Genomic DNA, 25,544 nt, shown 5'->3' on the forward strand with positions numbered 1-25,544 from the left:
AGCCTGTGCACCACAACTACTGAGCCTGCACTCTAGAGCCCACGAGCCACAACTACTGAGCCTGCGTGCCGCAACTACTGAAGCCCACGCGCCTAGAGCCTGTGCTCTGCAACAAGAGAAGCCACCACAATGAGAAACCTGCGCACCACAGTGAAGAGTAGCCCCCACTCACCACAACTAGAAAAAGCCCGCATGCAGCAACGAAGACCCAATGCAGCCAAAAATAAATTAAAAAAAAAAAAAGAAGAGGACAGGGCTGCCAACTCCTCCCCTCTCTGCACTTCACTCTCCCCCCAGAAGAAAAGGAGCTTTGCACAAAGTGACCACCCAGCTCACACACTCAAACCTTGCTGCTCTCAGCCAACAGCTTCCTTTGGAACGGACTCACAAAATTACACACAGAGAGGGCCCCTGAGCAACCCAGGTCTTCCTGAGAAGGCGTGTGTGGCTCACCAAAGGGTACGGGCTTGGAGCTGGGGGTCAGAGGCAGGTGGTGCCTGAAGCAGCCCCCTGGCTCACAGAGCCAGCCACGGAACTGCGAGCCTGGAGGCGAGAAGGCGTGGGTGATGCCTAGAGGCCATGCTTGGACCCAGTGGAGAGGGCCAGGCAAGGTGGGACCCAGCCACACAGGACTCTAAATGGCAGAGAACTGGGCCAGCCTGGCTTTGTGGAAGGACAGCTTTCCTGGGCCTCTTCTGAAGCCTTGGGAGATAAGGAGCAGCCCAGCACCAAGCCCCAAGCCCGAGGGAGCCAAAGGCAATGCTGAGGGGTGCTGGAGATCTGGGTGAAGTGATTGGTCTCAGCCGGCCTCCCGCCCCCTGGCCCCCAAAAGCCCATGCTCGGTCTTACCGGGCCCCGTCCTCGGCAGCCTGGCCATCCACAGGGGGGCTCTGAGGCCTGCCCCCGGTTGCAGGGGTCTTGGCGATGACTACAGTCTTCAGGTCCTGCAGTGAGGCCCGCAGCTGGTTGTAGATGCGCAGGAAGTGGAACTTCTCATGGGGCAGCACGAAGATGGCGGTGACAAAGCGGTAGCCCACAAGCAGCTCAAGCACGTGGCCATCTGCGAAGGCGCCCCTCGGCTGAGTGCAGCTGCGTGTGGGGTCCAGAAGCACAGTGGAGAGCGGCACACGGCTAAGCTTGAAGCTGTTGCGGTTGCGGCAGTTGTGGGTGCCGCGATTGGGCATGGGGTTGAAGTCGGCCTTGATGACGTTGAGGTGCTGGGGTGTGAGCAGCAGCCAGTAGGGGATGGCAGCAGACTTGACAGCCTCGGAGGGTGCACAGCAGGAGCGCCGCACGGCAGAGCACAGCGTGCAGCTGGCCCACTCGATGTTGCCCGAGTAGTCCCCGGCGGCTGTCTGCACCATGCGCTTGTCACTGTAGACCAGGTACACAGGGAAGCAGCCCTGGCTGCGCTCCTGGCAGCCGCCCGCCACCTTGTAGAAGGTGAGCAGCTGGCGCAGGAACTCCTGCAGGCTGGTGTGGCTGCCATAGAGCACGGGGCTGCACAGCATGGCCATGTGCTGTGGGGCGAAGCAAGAGCGCAGGTCAGCGTGGAACTCGTGCAGGTTGGCGGCGTCTGAGATGATGAAGAGCGTGTTCTCGCTGTGCCGCACCTTGAGCACCAGGCACAGCTCCGGCATGAGGAAGCCAAACTCGGTGAGGTCGCCGTGCGGGAAGCAGAACACAAAGCGCAGGGAGGAGAGGATGTGCTGGCTGCTGCCCCGCGACTCCTGGTGCGGGATCTCAAAGACAGCGATGCCGAAGTCTGTGAGCACGAGGCAGGCAGCAAACTGGCGGATGCTGCCCTGCACGTGGATCAAGAAGCACCAGAGCACCTTGAGGATGCGGATGTGCTCCAGCAGGAAGTCCTCATCTGCGCCCAGGGCCCACTCCAGAGCCAGGCGCTCCTCCTCGCCCTCCTCCTCCTCCTCTTCTTCTTCCTCTTCGTCCTCTTCCTCTCCTGGCCCACCCTCTTCCTCTTCCTCCACATCCGGGGGCCCCATTTCAAAGTAGCGGTTCTCAGTAACATCCTCCTCCTCCTCCTCATCATCCTCGCCCTGCTCGCCCTGGCCTTCCTCCCGCTGGTTGGCAGCCTCAATCCAAGCAGGTAGCTGCCGCTCGATGGCCTGCCGGATGAGCGTGCTCAGGCGCTGGATGAAGTCCTGGTTGGTGGCGGTGTAGCCAATGCAGGTGAAGGGCAGGAAGATGATCTGGCCGGACCCTGGCACCACCTGGACCTCTGGCTCCGCGTGCTCTGGGCTGTGTGGGGAGAAGCCAGGTCAGTGACATGCTGGGCTGGGATGCCCCCACCTCCCATGTCCAGTCCTGCTGCTGTCCCCTGGCCCTGAAGAAGCAACCCATGGGTCTCCCAAGCCTCCTAAACAGCTGAGCCTGGTCCTAGCAAGCACCCTGGTGGGGAGCCGAGGTGCTGGAAGGCTGAGGCCACCACACTTCCAGGGTCCAGACCACAGGCATCCAACACAATCCTGCGCACATCATGAAGACTTCTCAGTCCTTCAGACGCTGGCCACAAGCCCCAAGAGCAATGAGTGCTCATGGGTATGGACTAACTTGACAACAGTCCCCTGCAGGGGCACCCAGTCGCCTTCACAGGTGAGAGGCTTGGGGAGTGGGCTGGGGGTCTTAGGACCTTCACATTTAAATTCAAGCTCCTTTAGAGACAGGTAATCTACCTGAAAAAGAATTCAGAGTAATGATGATTCAAAATCTCAGAAAAAGAATGTAGGCACAGACCAAGAACATACAAGAAATGTTTAACAAAGAGACAAAAGATTTAAAGAACAGAGATGAACAACACAGTAAGTGAAATGAAAAACACACCATAAGGAATCAGTAGCAGAATAACTGAGGCAGAAGAACGAATAAGTGAGCTGGAAGACAGAGTGGTGGAAATCACTGCCACAGAACAGAATAAAGAAAAAAGAATGAAAAGAAATGAGGACAGTCTCAGAGATTTCTGGGACATTAAATGCACCAACGTTCACATTATAGGGGTCCCAGAAGAAGAAGAGAAAGGGAAAGGGCCTGAGAAAGTATTTGAAGAGATTATAGCTGAAAACTTCCCTAACATGGGAAAGGAAACAGTCACCCAAGTCCAGAAAGCACAGAGTCCCATACAGGATAAACCCAAGGAGGAACACACCGAGACACGTATTAATCAAACTGACAAAAATTAAATACAAAGAAAAAATATTAAAAGCAACAAATAACATACAAGGGAATCCCTATAAGGTCATCAGCTAATTTTTCAGCAGAAACTCTTGAAGGCCAGAAGAGAGTGTCACGAGATATACAAACATATATATATATATATATATACACATATATATACACACACATATATATATATGTGTCTTTTAAATATCTTTATTGGAGTATAAGTGATGAAAAGGAAAAACCTACAACCAAAAATACTCTAACAAGCAAGGCTCTCATTCAGATTGACGGAGAAATCAAAAGCTTTACAGACAAGCAAAAGCTAAGAGAATTCAGCATCACCAAATTAGCGTTACAACAAATGCTAAAGGAACTTCTCTAGGCAGGGGGGTAAAAAAAGAGGCCACAACTAGAAATAAGAAAATCACAAATGGGAAAGCTCACTGGTAAATGCAAACATAAAGTAATTAAGTAGGAAATCACCCATACACAAATATGATGTCAAAACCAGCAACCATGAGGAGACTACAAATGCAGAATATGGGAGCTGCATTTGAAATCAAGAGACCAGCAACTTAAAACAACCTTGTATGCAGACTGCTACATCAAAACCTCATGGGAACTGCAAACCAAAACACTAAAATAGATACACACACAAAAAAGAAAAAGCAACCCAAACACAACACTAAAGATAGTCATCAAACCATAAGAGAAGAGTACAAAAGAAAAAGGGAAGAAAGAAGACCAACAAAAACAAATCCAAAACAATTTAAAAAACGGCAATAGGAACAAACATATCGATAATTACCTTAAATGTAAATGGATTAAATGCTCCAACCAAAAGATGCAGACTGGCTGAATGGATACAAAAACAAGACCAGTATATATGCTGTCTACAAGAGACCCACTTCAGACCAAGAGACATACATAGACTGAAAGTGAGGGGATGGAAAAAGAGATTCCATGCGATGGAAATCAAAAGAAAGCTGGAGTAGCAATACTTGTATCAGAGATAAGAAAGGACACTATATAATGATCAAGGGATCAATCCAAGAAGAAGATATAACAATTGTAAATATATATGCACCCAACATAGGAGCACCTCAATATATAAAGCAAATGCCAACAGCCATAAAAGGGGAAATCGACGGTAACACAATAACAGTGGGGGACTTTAACACCCCACTTACACCAATGGACAGATCATCCAGACAGAAAATCAACAGGGAAACACAAGCCTTAAATGATACATCAGACCAGATGGATTTAATTGAATTTATAGGGCATTCCATCCGAAAACAGCAGAATACACTTTCTTCACAAGTGCACACTGAACATTCTGCAGGACAGATCACATCTGGGGAAACAAACCAAGCCTTGGTAAATTTAAGAAAACTGAAATCATATCAAGCATCCTTTCCGACCACAATGCTATGAGATTAGAAATCAATTACAGGGAAAAAAAATTATAAAAAACACAAACACATGGAGGCTAAACAATATGTTACTAAACGACCAATGCATCACTGAAGAAATCAAAGAGGAAATCAAAAAATACCTAGAAACAAATGACGAAAACATGACGATCCAAAACCTATGGGATGCAGCAAAGGCAGTTCTAAGAGGGAAGTTTACAGCATACAATCTTACCTCAGGAAACAAGAAAAATCTCAAATAAACAACCTAACCTTAGACCTAAAGGAACTAGAGAAAGAAGAACAAACAAAACCCAAAGTGAGTAGAAGAAATCATAAAGATCAGAGCAGAAACAAATGAAATAGAGACAAAGAAAACAATAAAAAAGATCAATGAAACTAAAAGCTGGTTCTTTGAAAAGATAAACAAAACTGATAAACCTTTAGCTAGAGACTCATCAGGGAAAAAAGGGAGAGGGCTCAAATCAATAAAATTAGACATGAAAAAGGGTAAGTAACAAATGACACCACAGAAGTACGAAGGATAATAACAGACTATTACAAGCAACTATACACCAGTAAAATGGACAACCTGGAAGAAATGGACAAATTCTTAGAAAGGTACAACCTTCCAAGGCTGAACCAGGAAGAAATAGAAAATAGGAACAGACCAATCACAAGTATTGAAATTGAAACTGTGATTAAAAAACTTCCAACAAACAGAAGTCCAGGACCAGATGGCTTCACAGGTGAATTATATCAAACATTTAGAGAAGAGTTAACACCTCTCCTTCTCAAACTCTTCCAAAAAGTTGCTGAGGAAGGAACACTCCCAAGCTCATTCTGTGAGGCCACTGTCACCCTGATACCAAAACCAGACAAAAATACCACACAAAAAGAAAATTACAGGCCAATATCACTGATGAACACAGACACAAAAATTCTCACCAAAATACTAGCAAACAGAATCCAACAGCACATTAAAAGGATCATACACCATGATCAAGTGGGGTTTATTCCAGGAATGCAAGGATTCTTCAATATATGCAAATCAATGTGATAAATCATATTTACAAACTGAAGGAGAAAAACCATATGATCATCTCAATAGATGCAGAAAAAGCTTTCGATAAAATTCAACACCCATTTATGATAAAAACCCTCCAGAAAGTAGGCACAGAGGGAACTTACCTCAACATAATAAAGGCCATATATGACAAACCCACAGCCAACATCGTTCTTAATGGTGAAAAACTGAAACCATTTCCTCTAAGATCAGGAACAAGACAAGGTTGTCCACTCTCACCACTATTATTCAACATAGTTATGGAAGTTTTAGCCACAGCAATCAGAGAAGAAAAAGAAATAAAAGGAATCCAAATTGGAAAGAAGAAGTAAAGCTGTCACTGTTTGCAGATGACATGATACTATGCATAGAGAATCCTATGAGAAAACTACTAGAACTAATCAATGAATTTGGTAAAGTAGCAGGATACAAAATTAATGCACAGAAATCTCTTGCATTCCTATACATTAATGATAAAAAATCTGAAAGAGAAATTAAGGAAACACTCCCATTTACGATTTCAACAAAAAGAATAAAATACCTAGGAATAAACCTACATAAGGAGACAAAAGACCTGCATGCAGAAAACTATGAGACACTGATAAAAGAAATCAAAGGCGACACAAACAGATGGAGAGATATACCATCTTCTTGGATTGGAAGAATCAACACTGTGAAAATGACTCTACTACCCAAAGCAATCTACAGATTCAATGCAATCCTTATCAAACTACCAATGTCATTTTTCACAGAACTAGAACAAAAAATTTCACAATTTGTATGGAAACACAAAAGACCCCAAATAGCCAAAGCAATCTTGAGAAAGAAAAATGGAGCTGGAGGAATCAGGCTCCCCGACTTCAGACTACACTACAAAGCTACAGTAATCAAGACAGTATTGTACCGGCACAAAAACAGACATATAGATCAATGGAACAGGACAGAATGCCCAGAGATAAACCCACTCACATATGGTCACCTTTTTTTTTGATAAAGGAGGCAAGAATATACAATGGAGAAAAGACAGCCTCTTCAATAAGTGGTGCTGGGAAAACTGGACAGGTACATGTAAAAGAATGAGATTAGATCACTCCCTAACACCATACACAAAAGTAAATTCAAAATGGATTAAAGACCTAAATGTAAGACCAGACACTATAAAACTTTTATAGGAAAACGCAGGCAGAACACTCTATGACATAAATCACAGCAAGATCCTTTTTGACCCACCTCCTAGACAAATGGAAATAAAAATAAACAAATGGGACCTAATGAATCTCAAAAGCTTTTACACAGCAAAGGAAAACATAAACAAGACAAAAAGACGACCCTCAGAATGGGAGAAAATATTTGTAAATGAAGCAACTGACAAAGGATTAATCTCCAAAATTTACAAGCAGCTCATGCAGCTCATTATCAAAAAAAACAAACAACCCAATCCAAAAATGGGCAGAAGACCTAAATAGACATTTCTCCAAAGAAGATATACAGATTGCCAACAAACACATGAAAGGGTGCTCAACATCACTAATCATTAGAGAAATGCAAATCAAAACTACAGTGAGGTATCACCTCACACCAGTCAGAATGACCATCATCAAAAAATCTACACACAATACACACAATAAATGCTGGAGAGGGTGTGGAGAAAAGGGAACACTCTTGCACTGTTGGTGAGAATGTAAATTGATACAGCTACTACGGAGAACAGTATGGAGGTTCCTTAAAAACCTACAAATAGAACTACCATACGACCCAGCAATCCCACTACTGGGCATATACCCTGAGAAAACCATAATTCAAAAAGAGTCATGTACCCCAATGTTCACTGCAGCTTATTTACAATAGCCAGGACATGGAAGCAACCTAAGTGTCCATCGACAGATGAATGGATAAAGAAGACGTGGCACATATATACAATGGAATATGATAAAGAAAATGTGGCACATATATACAACAGAATATTACTGAACCATAAAAAGAAACGAAATTGAGTTATCTCCAGTGAGGTGGATGGAACTAGAGTCTGTCATACAGAGTGAAGTAAGTCAGAAAGAGAAAAACAAATACCATGCGCTAACATATATATGGAATCTAAATACAAAAAAAAAGGTTCTGAAGAACCTAGGGGAAGGACAGGAATAAAGATGCAGATGTAGAGAATGGACTTGAGGACACAGGGAGGAGGAAGGGTAAGCTGGGAGGAAGTGAGAGAGTGGCATGGACATATATACACTACCAAATGTAAAACAGATAGCTAGTGGGAAGCAGCTGCATAGCACAGGGAGATTAGCTCGGTGCTTTGTGACCACCTAGAGGGGTGGGATAGGGAGAGTGGGAGGGAGACACAAGAGGGAGGAGATATAGGGATATATGTATAGCAGATTCACTTTGTTATAAAGCAGAAACTACCACACCACTGTAAAGCAATTATACGCTAATAAAGATGTTAAAAAATATATACTAGCAAACAGAATCCAACAACACCTTAAAAGGATCATACACCATGATCAAGTGGGATTTATCCCAGGATGAAAGGATTCTTCAATATATGCAAATCAGTCGATGTGATACACCACATTAACAAACTGAAGAATAAAAATTATATGATCATCTCAATAGATGCAGAAAAAGCTTTTGACAAAATCCAACACCCATTTATGATAAAAACTCTCTAGAGAGCGGGCACAGAGGGAACCTACCTCAACATAATAAAGGCCATATAAGACAAACCCACAGCCAATATCATTCTCAATGGTGAAAAACTGAAAGCATTTCCTCTAAGATCAGGAACATGACAAGGATGTCCACTCTTGCCACTTTTATTCAACACAGTTTTGGAATTTCTAGCCACGGCATCAGAGAATAAATAAAAGGAATCCGAATTGGAAAAGAAGAAGTAAAACTGTCACTGTTTGCAAATGACATTATACTATACACAGAGAATCCTAAAGACACTACCAGAAAACTACTAGAGCTCATCAGTGAATTTGCAGGATACAAAATTAATACACAGAAATCTCTTGCATTCCTATACACTAACAACAAAAGATCAGAAAGAGAAATTAAGGGAACACTCTCATTTACCATTGCAACAAAAAGAATAAAATACCTAGGAATAAACCTACCTAAGGAGGCAAAAGACCTGTACTCAGAAAACCGTAAGATGCTGATGAAAGAAATCAAAGATGACACAAACAGATGGAGAGATGTACTATGTTCTTGGATTGGAAGAATCAATATTGTCAAAATGACAATCAATATTGTCAAAATGACCCAAAGCAATCTACAGATTCAATGCGATCCCTATCAAATTACTAATGGCATTTTTCACAGAATTACAACAAAAAATTTTACAATTTGTATGGAAACACAAAAGACAAATTGCTTTGAATAGCCAAAGCAATTTTGAGAAAGAAAAACGGAGCTGGAGGCATCAGCCTCCCTGACTTCAGACTATACTACAAAGCTACAGTTATCAAAACAGTTTGGTACTGGCATTAAAAACAGAAATATAGATCAATGGAACAGGAGAGAAAGCCCAGAGATAAACCCACACATCTGTGGTCAACTAATCTATGACAAAGGAGACAAGAATATACAATGGAGAGAAGACAGTCTCTTCAATAAGTGGTGCTGGGAAAACTGGACAGCTACATGTGAAAGAGTGAAATTAGAACCCTCCCTAACACCATACACAAAAATAAACTCAAAATGGATTAAAGACCTAAATGTAAGGCCGAATACTATACAACTCTTAGAGGAAAATATAGGCAGCACTCAACAGGCACATGAAAAGATGCTGAACATCACTAATCATCAGGGAAATGCACACCAAAACCACAATGAGCTATCACCTCACACGTGTCAGAATGGCTATCATCAAAAAGAATGCAAATAATGTTGGCAAGGATGTGGGGAAAAGGGAATTCTTATATACTGTTGGTGGAAATATAACTTAGTGCAGCCACTGCGGAAAACAGTATGGAGGTTTCTCAAAAAACTAAAAATAGGGCTTCCCCGGTGGCGCAGTGGTTGAGAGTCCGCCTGCCGATGCAGAGGACGTGGGTTCGTGCCCCGGTCTGGGAAGGTCCCATGTGCCACGGAGCAGCTGGGCCTGTGAGCCATGGCCACTGAGCCTGCGCGTCCAGAGCCTGTGCTCCGCAACGGGAGAGGCCACAACAGTGAGAGGCCCGCGTACCGCCAAAAAAAACAAAAAAAAAATAGAACTACCATATGACCCAGCAATTCCATTCCTGGGTATATACCCCCAAAAAACCAAAACACTAATTCAAAAAGATAGATGTGCCCCAATGTTCATAGCAGCATTATTTACAATTGCCAAGATATGGAAGCAACCTAAGTGTCCATCAACAGATGACTGGATAAAGAAGATGTGGTACATATGTACAATGGAATACCACTCAGCCATAAAAATAATGAAATTTTGCCATTTGAAACAACATGGATGGACTTGGAGGGTATTATGATAAGTGAAATAAGTCAAACATAAATATTGTATGATATCACTTTTATGTGGAATCTAAAAAATAAAACAAACTGGTGACTATAACAAAACAGATATAGAAAACTAGTGTTTATCAATGGGGAGAGGGAAGGAAGGATGGGCCAGATAGGGGTACAGGATTAAGAAGTATGAGCTATTATGTATAAAAAACGGTACAAGGATATATTGTACAACACAGGGAATACAGTCAATATTTTATAATAACTATAACTGGATTATAACCTTTAAAAATTGAATCACTATATTGTATACCTGTAACATATAATATTATACATCAACTATACTTCAATTAAAAAAAACAAACTAAAATATATGTATATATATACACATATTGTATATGTATGTGTGTATATAAATATACATACGTATACATTGTATATACATACATTCCATATGTATATAAATATATGTATACGTATATACATATATCGCTGACATAAATCACAGCAATATCTTTTTTGATCCACCTCCTAGAGTAATGAAAATAAAAACAAAAATAAACAAATGGGACCTAATTTAACTTAAAAGGTTTTGCACAGCAAAGGAAACCATAAACAAAATGAAAAGACAACTCACACGTGGAGAAAAGGGAACCCTCTTGCACTGTTGGTGGGAATGTAAATTGATACAGCCACTATGCAGAACAGTATGGAGGTTCCTTAAAAAACTAAAAATAGAATTACCGTATAACCCAGCAATCCCACTATTGGGCATATACCCAGAGAAAACCATAATTCAAAAAGACACATGCACCCCAATGTTCACTGCAGCACTATTTACAATAGCCACGTCATGAAAGCAACCTAAATGCCCATAGATAGACAAATGGATTAAGAAGATGTGGCACATATATAAAATGGAGAATTACTCAGCCACAAAAAAAGGACGAAATTGGGTCATTTGTAGAGACGTAGATGGATCTAGAGACTGTCCTACAGGGTGAAGTCAGAAAGAGAAAAACAAATATCATATATTAATACATATATGTGGGACCTAGAAAGATGGTACAGATGAACCGGTCTGCAGGGCAGAAATAGAGACACAGATGTAGAGAACAAACGTATGGACACCAAGGGGGGAAAGCAACGGGGGGGGGGTGGTGGTGGTGGGATGAACTGCGAGATTGAGACTGACGTATATACACTAATATGTATAAAACAGATAACTAATAAGAACCTACAGAAACTAACACACCAGTGTAAAGCAATTATACTCCAATAAAGATGTTAAAAAAAAAAAAGAAAGAAAAAACCCACAGAATGGAAGAAAGCATTTGCAAACGAAGCGACCAACAAGGGATTAATCTCCAAAATATACAAACAGTTCATGCAGCTCAATATCAAAAAAACAAACATCCCAGTCAAAAAATGAGTGGAAGATCTAAATAGACATTTCTCCAAAGAAGACATGCAGATGGCCAAAAAGCACACGAAAAGATGCTTAACATCATTAATTATTAGAGAAATGCCAATCAAAACTACAGTGAGGTTTCACCTCACACCGGTCAGAATGGCCAACATCAAAAAATCTACAAACAGTAAATGCTGGAGACGGTGTGGAGAAAAAGGAACCCTCTTGCGCTGTTGGTGGGAATGTAAATCAGTACAACCATTATGGAGAACGGTATAGAGGTTCCTTAAAAAACTAAACATAGAACTACCATATGATCCAGCAATCCCACTCCTGGCCATATATCCGGAGAAAACCGTAATTCGAAAAGCTACATGCACCCCAATGTTCACTGCAGCACTGTTTACAATAGCCAAGACATGGAAGCAACCTAAATGTCCATCAACAGGTGAATGGAAAAAGAAGATCTGGTACATGTATACAATGGAATACTACTCAACCATAAAAAAGAATGAAATAATGTCATTTGCAGCAACATGGATGGACCTAGGAATTGTCATACTAAGTGAAGTTAGACAAAAACAAATATCATATGATATCGCTTATATGTGGAATCTAAAAAAAGTGATACAAATAAACTTATTTACAAAACAGAAATAGAGTCACAGATGTAGAAAACAAGCTTATGATTACCGGGGGGAATTGGAGGAGGAATAAAATGGGAGATTGTGATTCGTATGTACATACTACTATATATAAAATAGATAATAAGGACCTACTGTATAGCACAGGGAACTCTACTCAACACTCTGTAATGATCTATATGGGAAAAGACCTTAAAGAGTGGATATATGCATAACTGATTCACTTTGCTGTACACCTGAAACTAACACAACATTGTAAATCAACTATACTCCAATAAAAATTAAAAAAAATTCAAGCGCCTCTTGGCCTCTACTGGCCCTGGTGAAAAAGGGTATGTAGAATGGGTTGGGGAACCTCTTCCGTAAAGACAGTAAACACTTGAGGCTTTGGGGGCTACCCCACCCACATCGTTTATTTTTAAAAAAACAGCTCCTTAAGAATGGAACAATCATTTTTAGCTCACAGACTGTACAAAACAGGCAGTGGACTAAATTGGCTTTGACCTGCTGACCCCTAGCGTAGGACAACGTGTCAATGCAAAGTTTAGGGATTAGAACTTGGAAACAGACCAGAGCCCATTTCAGCTGTGTTTATTTATTTAAAGGAAGAAATAGTTCTATAGGACTTCTGCAAACAGACTTTTAAGAAAATCTTGGTTACTACTGGCCCACAGAGTATGTGCAGAAGGCCCAGAATGCCTTCCATGATAGCCTCTTCCTTACCTTGCACCGCCAACAGCTCCCGGCACGTCTCTTAAATCATCAGAAGGTGCCTGCCAGGAAAGGAAACGCGGTCAGCCCCCACCTGCCGCAGCCATGCCCTGGCATTCACCGGGCGGCAGGCCCTGAGCACTCCTTCGTGGCCCAGCAGGAGGCTCCTTGCTATCCCCACACTCCACCCTAGGGTGGATCTTGGGGCTCAGAGAGGCAGAGAGACTCACTCAGTCATCCTGCCAGTGCACAGCAGAGCTAAGATTCCCAACCGTGTCGGTCTGACCCCAGCCCACACTCCCAACCCCTGGGCCAAAGCCTCTCGCCCTCCGCAAGCTCAGCTTGTGCCTCCAGGTCTGGCATCTGAATGTTCCCTGTGCCATCCCACAGGGTCCATGTGGACCATCTACCAACTTGGTACCGGGCCAGCAGAGGACATGGTGAGCGGAGGCTGTGCAGCGCCTGGCAAGGCCCTCCCAATGGTCTCTGGGCAGCGGGGAAGACCTAGGGCTCAGGAGCCTCCTGCTGTGACCCTGGGGAGGGTGAAGGGAGAGTGCAGTGGAGTGCTGGGACAGAGCGAGGACTCTGCCCACTGCCCCACGTGACACTGTGTTGGTGAAGAGAGACAGGGCTAGGCAGGCCCAGCTACCAAGCACACTCCCCACGCACACAGCAAATGAGCCCCTCGCACCACACCTGCCGTCCTCTTTCTTTCCAAGACACAGGAAGCAGCTCAGGGACCCTCAGGAGCAGCCACGGAAGAAGGAACAGAGTCACAGCGTGTCCCAGATTACCAGGGTGGGTGACGTGCAGAAACAGGCAAAATGGCGCAGGGGTGCCAGACAGCAGGGGGAGAAACTTCCTGATGGGTGCGGAGCCCAAACAAGCCACCCCTGACCAGGGCCTTCTGAACTTTCCCCAGGGAGTCTGCTCACATGCACTAAGGGTTATGTGGCTTTGCCCCCCAGGGTCCAGTAAGAGAAAACTGCCTATTCCCATCAGTCCAAAGAAAGAGACAGACGACAGACGCTAACTGAACAGACCCTTAACCACAAAGCAGAGCACACCAAGCACTGGCAGCATCTGCTACAACTCCAGCCAGGCCACCTCATACTTCCAGACAGCTTCAGGCAGAAGAGCTGGCCGCAGAGGAAACCAACCCCCAGAAGCAGGAGGAGGATGTTACCTGTCCCGCAGGGATGGACTCCAAGGAATCAGAGCATCCCCGCGCAATGGGCCGGTCCTCAGGAGTCAGACTGTCGGTGGATGACAGGCTGCTGGCCAGGGCCTCTTCTTGCACAAACATGATTCCTGGAGAGACCAGGGGCAGGCGGGTGGGGCAGGCGGGGCAGGGAGAGCAGCCATTCAACAAATGGGGCTGGGCCCTCGGGCTACTGGCATGGCTGGGGGCTAATCAGACCCCAAACCTAGCCACGTGGATTATAGAAGAAAATGTTGAAACTGAAATCTTAAAATAACTAGAAGAACAAATGACTGCTTATCTCATCTCACGGTAGGGAGAGATTTTCTGAGCCTAAATCCAAAGGAAGAAATTGAGGTGTGACTGCGTAAAAGCTAAACTTCTGTAAGTAAAAAGAGAAACCTAAACGAAACGAGAAAAAAGTGCTCACAACATTTGTCAAAGGCTTGTATCTTTAATCTATAAAACGCTCTTACAGATAACAAAAAATGGGGGGAGAAAATTAGAAATCCCATTAGGAGACTGCAAAGAATGAACAGACATTCCACAAAAGATCGGCCAACAGGCTTAACACAAGATAAAAGCTCACCCTCGAGAGCCATCAAAGAAGGGCAAGTTTGGCCTCTCACTTTGGCAAAGGTCAGGCTGTTTGGCCTAACTGGCAGAGGCAGGCACTGGGGTGCAAGCTGCCCCACCCATTTGGAGAGCAGTTTGGCAATATGTCCACCAAGAGCCTTAAACGTGTTTGCTCCTAGAGCGTCTTCACGGGGAAATGGTTCAAGTCCCCCTACCCGCCACTCCAGCATCCCTGCAGAGTTTTGCAGACACAGGAGCACAAGACCCCTCATCGGAAGGCCAGGCGTTCTTGCAGGCTCGGGTTTCCTCCAGGGCTGGCGAGGACAACCGATGCCCACCTTCCCACAGGACACATCCCACTGACCCTCCCCTGGGCCACCGCCCGTGGACAGCACGCTCTGACTCACTTGGGCTGCTTTTGAAGCCTCCTGATGCTGTTGTATTATTATTACAGCTTGTCTGGGCCCATTACTTCACTCCAGACATTGTCCACACTGGTTGAGGGTAAAATCTTTTTTAACTTTCTCCTAAATGCAGCTGATTGAATGAATGCTGGGCATCAACTCCAAGTTTCGCAGAAACCTGGAGGAGCCCAGGGCTTGCCTCCATAGCCTGGCTTTACCACCAGTCACCACAGCCCAACAAAATGCCTCAGAGAACTCAGAGCCCCAGAGGTCACAGGCCCTCGTCCAGCTCAGCTGCTAGCTGGGGTCAGGACAACTCACAATGGCCCAGGTCCTCTGCCCATGGGCTAGGCAGGCAGATGGCCCAAGCCCAGACACCCCCCAGGGCAAAGCAGCAGGGGCTGTGCACAGGCAGGAAGGGCAGCAGGCACACTGCCAGGCATGAAGCGTGCTGCTCTCTCCTGGAATCCACCCCCTCCTCCCTCACATGCTCAGATCCTACCATCCTTTGACATTCACCTCACATACAACTCCACTGCAAAGTCCTCTCTGCTCTAGGCAGACTTCTGTCTTCCACAAATGACCCAAATCATTCTGCCCTGTTCTCCCTTGGAGGTACAGCTCATCTTCCCAAGAGGCTCCAAGTTCCTCAGGGGCACTGTCCTGGTCATCTTGAAACCCTCCAAAAAGGACGTAGGTAGGAAGCCCCTACTGACCCCTTCTGACCCCTTCTGATGGACCAGAAGCAGTGCTAAGTGTTTCCCCAGGATTAGCTCACGCACACCTCCCGTTATTTACCACAGCTCATCAAATCTAAGATGCGTAGATATGGCGCCATCTTGGTCTCAGCAGGTGTCCACGGGTTTTCACACAACTCCATCACGAATACCAGCTGGCTGACAGCAACTATGAGACGCCACTGACTGAAAGATGCATCTCAATTTCAGAGAAGTCACAAGGTGGAAAGGTGTGCATCTTAGAATCGATGAAGTAGGGTAGAGAAAACAGAGCTTCGGGAGGCAACAAGTTGCTTGAGGGACCACAGCTAGAAAGCTGGGATGCAAACTCAGGTGACCCAGCCCAGGTGCCTGCTCCTAACCCCTTCTCTACGGCCTCCTCTCAGCCCCTGGACCTGGCTGGAGAATCAACTCGGTCATTTTGCACATCAGTCCCTGTGGCCACAACCCTCCATGGCTCCAACAAGCTGGCTAACAGCTCCTGAGATGACCAGAGGCCTGGTGTTTACTGGACAGCGCCCCTCCAGGCAGGCCCCCGGGGGCCCAGTTTATTCACAAGTATGTTCACTTCTACAGAACTGGGCTGGGAACAAAGCTGCTCCCCCACCTAGGGAGAAATCCTCGCCCATGCAGGCAAAGCCCAACAGCACGTGGCTGAACACAAACTTCTGCGGATTCCTCCACGTTAGCAAGAAAAAGAACATTTTCCTGTCACTACCCACCCAAGCCCTGTTTGCAACTGAGGAAATGTGGATAGGGACAGTCTTTCTGCTTCCTTCCTGGACTGTGGTCTGTACAAACAAGTGGTCAGAAAGGGCCACTCAGAGAATGGGACAGGGGACATTAGAATGCTTAGACGGGGCCCAACCTTTGTTGTTTCTCACCAAAAGGAAAGAGATGTGCACACAGAGACATCCACTGCAGTTTTATTTATAAGAGGTGCAGATCTGGAGACAACGTCTAAAGGTCCAGTAGCGGGAAGGGGGAAGACTACAGTGAGCCACTGTGTGGCATGTCCCCAGGAGCGGGGGCAGCGAGGAAAGGGGCTGAGGCCTGGGCCTGGCTGGTGCAGAGGCTTTGCCACCAAAGGGGGCACTGCCCGCAGCTACGGCTGTAGGGGCAGACGCCTCCCTCGCCGCCTGCGGCTCACTCATTCCCCGTCTCAACAAACGCTGACTGAGAACAGGATGGGCCCTGGCCCCAGAGCCTAGCCATGCGGTCCCCCCACAGGCACGCAGGGCTGTGACAGGCAGCTCGGGGCGGGGGGCCTGAGGAGGGCTCTGACCCCTTGGCAGGAGACACAGTCAGGAAAGCATCTTCACAGTGATACAAACCCCCTCCCCTTTTACGTAAAAAAATAAAACCGAAATTTCTCAGTCAAGAGTGTTACAAAAGCAAACGGACGACTGCTCCAGCACCAACGTCCCCATCCACTCTCTGGCTCACGTCCACGGCTGTGACCTCGGTGCGCTGCCCTGCGCAGGCTCTCTGACTCAACCCAGCACTTCTCCTTTCTTATCCAGCCTTCCCCTCGGCTGTGATGGCTGCAGGGTATTCTGGAGGACCACAGCTTAATCTCCCTCTCACTCTGACGTCCATCACGGCCCATGTTTAGCTAGCATAAACAGTGCTGCAGTGAGCATCTCACCTCCCACTTCCCTGTTATCTTATCCCGCTAAGATAAAATCCCCACCAGCGGGGTTACCAGGTCAAGGGGTGGAAACGTTTTTCTGGCTCTTGAAACATAGGGTCAAACTGTTTTCCCAAGACCTCACACCAAGTTCTCCGTCTCCAGGAGCCCGGGTGGGCGGCGTTCTTTCCTGTGTGCCCCGAGCCTCGGCTCCACTCGGGACGGCACACCCTCCCCTCTTCCGTGGGGGCCGGGCCAGCAGACACTCATGGGACCTGCTTCACTCACTCATCTCCGAGGATGCCTGGGTTCAGAGGTGAAAGCCCTTTGAAAACGCTAAGACAGTGGGTGGATGAAAGGGATTGGTCTTCCATGGGTTCACAGACAGCCCATCTGGGCCCCACCAACACAGCGTTTGGGGCTGGGTCATACCACCAGGGCCATGGCAATGAGGCACGCTCCCCACACAGGTATCGGGGTGCCCGACTTAGGGAAGTAACCAGGCCTGGGTTCCCATGAACAAGGAGCCAGTCTGCCCCCACTGCCTGTGGGCCAGTGGGGTCCTTATGGGCCAGCAGCCAGTTCAAAGAGCACACCCCGTGGTACCCTAGAGGATCTGGATGTGTGTGTCAGAGCAATTGGGAGTCCTCATTAAGCAAACCTCAGCCAGGCACCGCCCCCCCCAGCCATGCGCCACCCCGAGAGGGGCTGGTGTGGAGACAGCACCACGCCCTCCCTGAATCTGAACCATGTAGGGAACAGGTGCCGGCATCTCTCCCCCAACGCCAGCCCAGCTGGGGGCCCAGGCAGGGCCCAGGCAGGGCACGTGCAGCTCTACCAGGGAGAAGGATACACAGGCGATTACCTTGGTTGGAGAGGATGGGCTGGGGCAGGGAGGCAGAGGTGGGAGCCACGGTAGGAGGGGAGCTGCTGGGCCTGACGCACGGGGCAGCAGACAGCCTAGAATCCTCACTGACCTGAGGAGAAGTGCTGAGTCAGTCGGGGAGAGGAGACAGATCCAGAAGAAGAGAACAGAGCCTGGCAGAGCCTGAGATGTGAGAAGCTCATGGCTCTCACAAACATCAGTGACAGGGAAAGAGATCTTAACCAACCCTCAGCAACCCCATGCAGCAAGTCCTATCGTGACCCCCATCTCACAGACGAGAACAGAGGGGGCGTGAAAGCCCAGGGTCATGCAGCCTGGGGTGCGGGGGGTGCAGCCAGGACTCCATGGCCCGGAGTGCTCCCTGGCCCAGTTCCACTGCAAGCCAGCTCCTTCCCCGGCTGGCTCCTCACCACCCCTCCTCCCAGCTCACACACAAAGACTCACCTTCTTCTCAGGGTTGCTTAATTTGGACCTGACCTCCTTGGCTTTCTGAATTGCTTTTAGCACTTCCACCGTGTCCAACTCCTTCTCTGTGGTCACTGTGTTGTCCAGACAGACCTACAGTGTCCAGAAAATGGCTATCAGCATAGGTGCTGGCAAGCATGGAGGGAGCAGAATGGCAGGGTCCCACCGAGGGGTGGGCCAGGCCCCGTGAGAACACAGGAGGCTGCAGAGTCTCAGCCTGTTGGGAGGTGAGCTCCTCGCCACCCATGGAAGCGACCTGGGAACTCCTTGGAGTGGCCCAGGGAGGTCCCACACTGCCTAGCCCAGTTCTGGGAGTCCCTCTCCAGGAAAGGAAGGAAGGGCTGCAGGGGCCACTGTGAAGGCCTCTGAGGTGGCTGGGAGAGGGGGGGAAGCTGGTGCCTTGAACTAAGCCTCCAATTATGGCGGAACTCAGATCTGCAAAGAGCAAGGGGAGGGCCTTCTGGACTGGGGAACTGGGAGGGCAAAGGCATGGGAAGCAGGCAGAAGGGCAGGGACGCCACCTGCAAGTGCAGGAGGGAGCTGTGGCCCGGCAGGCAGGCAGCGGGGAGCAGCAGTGTGGTCAAATGAGGGAAGGTCCCAAGGGCCTGGGAGCCAGGGAGGGGAGGAGGTGACATCTTGTGAATGTTGTCTTGGTGACAGTGTGGAGAAAGGTGCACTTGGGGCTGAAAAGAGATGGGAGGGGTTGGGGGGAGGATGCAAATAGACTCCCAGGTATCTTCCAGCCTGGGATTTGGGGAGAGCGGAGGGAGCCTGCTTGAGACTGAGGAGGCAGGTGAACCTGGAGGCGGGCCTGTTGGGCTAGCGGGGCAGCAGGCGGCCACTTGGCAGACAGCAGATGGGCTGGGTGACACTGGCCAAGGTGGGCAATCCCTTCAGGTTTATGGTCAGACTTTATGGCCAGAGGTTGTCCAGGAAATATAATTATTTCAGATATCTTATTCCTGACCCTTGTCTACAATAAACATTACTTTTTAACAAATTGAAGACAGTCCCTCCACATTCAGGCTGTGCCTGTTGGTTCCTGGGGAGCACCCCAACCTGAAGCTCTGACAGAGGTGAGGGGAAGCCCACTGAGGAAGCACGGCAGCCAGTGGCCCCCAAGAGGAGATGCATGAGGGAACCTTTTCCTGGGGAGGCAGCGGACTGCCCAGATCTGAAAGGCCCCTCAGGGTCAGGATGTCCTTCTGAATCAGGCAAGTATACGTAAGCGGATGTCACCTCCAGCTGACCCCTCCCCAAGCAGCTTACCTCCGAGGCCCGCTCTCCAAACTGAGCCAGCACCTTGGTCCGGTAGTCAGGGATGATGCTCAGAGGGTTGTTCAGCAGAGCCACATGCTCCAGACACGGGAGGCTGCCGATGCTCCTGATCTCCTCCATCTGCAAGGCATTCCCGTGTCCCTTCTTTAGCACTTCAGCAAGGTGACCACACACTTGACAGTCAAAGAAAGGAAGCCCACTATTCTCGCTCAAGTGATCAACGCCAAGGCACAGCCACTCCAGAACCCCAAGACCCTTCTGGGGCACAGCTCACCTGTTCGATTCTGTTGTCGCTGAGATCCAGGTTGACCAGGGAGTAGAGCTTGTGCAGGCCACTCAGACTCCCCAGGAGGTTGCCTGCCAGGTTCAGGGTCTTGATGTTCCCCAATTTGGTGTGAACCCCTTCCAAGAAGGAGAGCTTGTTGTAGGACAGGTCCAGGTGCACGAGGTTGTACAGGTGCTACGGCAGCATTGAGAACAGAGTAAAGTGGTTAAGGTCAAGGCTCCAAAGAAAGGGGACTGACATTAAGGGTGTGATGGGCCTTCCAACCTAAAATGACCAGTTCCTCTGACAGTTATTCCGAAGGGAAATCCCTCTTCCCTGCACAGGTTACAGCCCAGCTGCATCCCCCGCACGGGCAGCATGGCCCACAGGGTAGGCACGGGCTTTGAAAATGAGACTGTCCGTCTTCACAATGGAGGCACATCATCTTCATCACACTCGATTTGTATTTACACATCTTTTCTAATTTGGGGGAACTAGAGCAACAAACGCTCAGTGTGCATCATTGGGACCCAAAGGGAAGGGCAGCAGCCCCTGCCTTTACAAACCTCTGGTGCACGCAGACACCTTTCGAGGACCCATGAGAGAAACCCCAGAGTACGGCCAAACTCCCAAGGCTGCATCTCAGGAGAATGGGACCTTGTGAGAAGCCTGCAGGCAATAATGGTCTCCAAAGACACAAATTACCTGCAGATTGTCCACGACCAGCACTCCATTGTGACTCAGGTCCAGAAACTCAATCTTTGGAATCAGTTTCTTGTGAAAGAAAAGATAACACATGACGTTATCCTAGAAAGCTGGACCCCATATGGCCCCTGGACATGGTGGACAGACAACTTGGGAGGCTTCCCCCTGACCACAGACTCCTGGGCTGGCCATCTGTGCGGGGCCCCTGACGTGACACCTCCCAGTGCCCACCCAGAAACACGTCCTCAGGAACACAGAACACAGGAACTCCGGTGCTGAGCATGACCCACTGTTTTTACGGAACACTTGGCTTGTAAAAATGACAAATGGGGCTTCCCTGGTGGCGCAGTGGTTGAGAGTCCGCCTGCTGATGCAGGGGACACGGGTTCGTGCCCCGGTCTGGGAAGATCCCACATGCCGCGGAGCGGCTGGGCCCGTGAGCCATGGCCGCTGAGCCTGCGAGTCCGGAGCCTGTGCTCCGCAACAGGAGAGGCCACAACAGTGAGAGGCCCGCGTACCGCAAAAAAAAAAAAAAAAAAAGACAAATGGCAAGGTTGCAGACGGAAGGAGGTGCGTCCTTCAACTCTACCCACACCCACTGAGAGGCACAAGTACAGGAATCACAGTCCTACTGCCCAAGTACCATCTGGATGTCACTCTTACATGGGCACATCTAGAACCTTTCTTTTTTTTGGCTGTGCCACGCAGCATGCAGGATCTTAGTTCCCTGACCAGGGATCAAACCCGTGCTCCCTGCAGTGGAAGTGCAGATTCTTAACCACTGGACCACCAGGGAAGTCCCTGGAACCTATAGACTGATTTTTCTGCTACACTCCTTGGGAATAAATTTCACCACTTACTGTGTTTCTGTTCTATCAAATGTACATGCAATTAATACACTTCATTTGGTTCTAAGCACTCCTCACCTCGTTTAAATAACCCAATTTTGAAATTAACTTAAAAATTACAGGCGATGTACAGAGTGCTGGGTACAGGTTTTCGGTGGTCCTTCTAGAAAAAGCCAGGTTAAATATCCAACCCCAGGGTCTGGTCAGGCCGTGGAGAGCGTACCACAGACTCATCGATCTCAGAGATGCTGTTGTGACTCAAGTCCAGAGCAGTCAGCGCCTGCCACATGGGGATGATGGCAGTCACAGTGCCCTCCAGGGCTGCTCCTGCTGGTTCCCACTCATCAAATTCTGAGGCTTCAGGAACGAGGACTTCCTGTGTAAGAACATCTGGTGAGCACCACACGTGGGCCCTCATGCAACACTGACTGGGAACACAATCGTTGCAAAATTTCAGGAAGGGCTGGAGCATATTTAGTATGTGGAAGTGAACTTGCATTAAAATGGGGCTTTTGGTTCATATGCCTTGAAATGATTGTGAAATAACTGAAGAGTTCAGAAACATAACAGCCACTTGGAATATGTTCTGGCCCTACTTGAGCAAATGCTTTTCCAGCTCGCAAGAGCCTCGTTATACGGTGATGCCTTTTCTGGCTTAAATCTCAGAGACTGAAGGTCAGAATTTGCAGTGTTCCCAGGCAGCTGTGCTTTACAAGCTGGCACTGTGGTCCCCGTGGTGGACAGTAGGCCCTTTAACCATTACTTTACAAGGTAAAATCCAGCAGACCTGAGACAGGGGAGCAGCACAGAGCACAGGGGCACCATCCGAGGGGAGGGAGGCAGGCAGGCCTCCTTGTTCCGATTTCTGGTGCCCTTTGATAAGACCTCTCCTCTTGCAATGGATCATCTTGGGCTCCTTGAGCCAGGCAGCAGGGAGTGCCTCCCAGAGGGGCAAGGCTGCCTGACACAATCCTCCTCCTTTCAGCCAGTAGCCTCAAGACAAAGACTTTTCACCAAACCCAAATCTTGATCAGACACTCTAAGTTCTAAAAGTGCCACAATGTTTCTTTCTAGAAGAATTTTAACATTACTAAGATGCAACCCATGAAGAGAGAGATCTCTTACACTCTCAGTTTGCATATTTGTGTCACTCACATACAAACAACAGGGCTCAGCATACACAACTTGGCCTGTCTACTCAAGTCCACTGAGAATAAGATACGAACGAGTGCCACACCAAGGCTTTTTATGTTTAGAGAAACATTTCTATCAGTCCACGTAATAATTGTTCTGACACTTGCCGCTGCTAAACAATTTGGTTATTAAAAAAAGTGGCTTTTTCCATGGGAAGGGGTTACCCAGTTCCTTAAAATCTCTCGTTTAACAGTGTTGATTTTGGACTGAAGCGTCCCAGGGACCGTCGAGCACTGGGAGGTGAGTGTGCGGCTGACCAGAGGAAGTCTGGCTTCTGGCTCCTGACAGATGGCAGCAGAGTTCGCATGATCCTCCACGAGAAGACCACAGTGCAGGACCCTGCCCCTCAGACAGCACCCTGGGCAGTAACAGGTTGCACTTACCTTCATGGAAGTTGCTGAGAAGCGGACACTCATCGTGGCCAAGGTGGGCTTGGACGCGACCAGCCCCCGGATGCGCTTGGCATCACAGTGACTTATCTGGAACAAGAACAGCTACGTCTCAGAAACGGCATCACTGCTCCACCAGAAGTCCCGGGAAGTGGGTGTTCATCACCCACACACAAAAGGAGCACAACCATCGGTGACCCCGAATCCTTCGAGACAGGCGGTGACTTAAACCTTAAGTCTCTCCTTTCCTCAATTTTTAGTGTTAACTAAACATTCTCTGAAGTAGCTTATGAGATAATGAACCATGAACTCCATTTTCTCTGAAGGGCTGCTTGGGGCTTGGCAGCTGGACACAAAGTGAGGGCCAGGGACACCAGAGCTGGAGAGCCGATGACTTCACCAGCCTCACTTCACTGGCCTCAGCGGCCCTGCAGGAGGAGGGAGGGGTACAGGCCAAAGCACCCTCCCTCAAGCCTGCCCAAGTGCTACACACCCCGCCCGGCGGAGCCTCAGCCTGCCCAGCCAGCCAGCCAGGCACTCCTCTCACTTCCCAGCCCCACTCACCTGTGCTGATCGAGGCACAAATGCCCATCAAGGGAATGGCCCTCAAGGTCTCTGAGACAATTGCAGCACATTGCAGAGTCAGACTCAGCTGCACTCAGATCCCAGCTTCCCCCTCGTTAACTGTGTGATCCTGGCCAAACTTCCTTACCTCCCTAAGCCTCAGTTTTCTCAACTGTAAAATGGGAATACAAGTGCCCACTTCACATGGTTGAGAAGATTCCATCAAGGAGTGAACATCAGACATGGGGCACAGGGCTGAACACAAAAGCATTGATTTCTCATTGCTGAGATGAGAAAATTTTTATTATTCATTACTGAGTCCCCTCTCATTTATTTAAAAAGTGGTAACAAAATTGGCATTGTGAACCCAGGAGTTTAGCAGTGAGTAATGCGAAGTATTTCTTGTTAGGTGTAGGCATGCCAGAGAGCAGAGGACCCTCCAAACCCTCTGCTGATCTGCCTTGGGAGACAAAGACTTGGAATTGGCTCTGCCTGACCCTCAGGATGGCTTCCCAGCACCTCAACTCGCACAATGAGGAAGCCCAGAAGGAGCTGGGCACTAGTGCTCCATCCTGTCCAAATGCTGCAGGGGTGGGGACATGCAGACCAGCCAAGAATAGCAGAAGCCCCTCTTTCTCCGCCTTCAGATGGGTCTAACTTACCTAAATGGAATCTGCCACATACTGACAAACACAAAAGCAACAGTGCCTGACAATTAAATCCAGACACCCAACATTGGGAACACTCCGTAGCCAAAGATAGGATGGTCAGAATGCAAGACCATCCTGCACAGGGCTCAGCCCCGCCTGCATTCCAGGGGCCCTGGGCCTTACCTCCACCTGATGAAGAGACTTGAATATTGACAGATCAAAAGGCAGAAGCTGCTCCTGAATGTTGCTGGTCCCAAAAGGTCCTTCTGTGCCAGAAACCTACAGCCAAATAAATGGCTTGAATTAGAGATGCTGCTGTAACAACCACTTCCCATCCATGTTCACAGGGCGGTGCTACAGCAACTACCAAACCGCACTCGAAGCTTCGCCTGGCTGTGAGAGGCAGGCTGGGCATGTACTCCCACTCACCACTTCCACGGTCAACAAAGCAGGCTAAAGCGGACGTTTAAAGCGAGGGGCCATTGGTTCACGACTGCCCCCTGGTGCTCACAGCTGAAAGCACAGTGCCAAGATCACCAAATGCAGCCTTCCTTCCCTCAGGGCCCACGGAGTCTCCACACACACATACTGCCAGGCTAGGAGGTGCATGCCCACGACTGAGTAGCTCTCCCCGACCGAGCTGCCCCATCTTTACCTTAAGGTACTTAAGGCGACAGGTGAAGTCCAGGATGTGCCCCAGGTCAGTCTTGGCATCCCCGCTGGCGCACGTGGGCTTTCCCTGCTGCAGCTGCTCGGTGACCGCGTACAGCTGCAGGGGCCTGATGGCAAAGACCTCGCCGGCCCCCAGGAGCTGTTCTCCTGCAACAGCCATAGCCCGTGGGGTAAGCACTGAGCCCCAGC

The 25,544-nt window shown here is 48.2% G+C and overlaps 1 protein-coding gene across 4 annotated transcripts in view; it reads right to left on the bottom strand.

Moving 5' to 3' along the window:
• The window catches only part of NISCH (nischarin), a 42,978-nt gene that overhangs the window by 5,459 nt on the left and 11,975 nt on the right, over positions 1 to 25,544 (bottom strand). For 3 of the 4 annotated variants that reach the window (XM_030867394.2, XM_030867393.2, XM_030867391.2), the window contains exons 5-16: positions 25,339 to 25,502; positions 24,867 to 24,962; positions 23,464 to 23,559; positions 22,110 to 22,262; positions 21,039 to 21,107; positions 20,343 to 20,528; positions 20,060 to 20,188; positions 18,770 to 18,883; positions 18,305 to 18,416; positions 14,078 to 14,202; positions 12,904 to 12,953; positions 850 to 2,259 (exon numbers count right to left, since the gene is read on the bottom strand). In XM_030867394.2, coding sequence (XP_030723254.2) covers positions 850 to 2,259; positions 12,904 to 12,953; positions 14,078 to 14,202; positions 18,305 to 18,416; positions 18,770 to 18,883; positions 20,060 to 20,188; positions 20,343 to 20,528; positions 21,039 to 21,107; positions 22,110 to 22,262; positions 23,464 to 23,559; positions 24,867 to 24,962; positions 25,339 to 25,502 — 2,704 coding nt within the window. The other variant, XM_030867395.2, reaches the window with a different exon arrangement.

This window comes from Globicephala melas, chromosome 11 (assembly GCF_963455315.2).
Source record: "Globicephala melas chromosome 11, mGloMel1.2, whole genome shotgun sequence".
Classification (NCBI taxonomy): Eukaryota; Metazoa; Chordata; class Mammalia; order Artiodactyla; family Delphinidae; genus Globicephala; species Globicephala melas.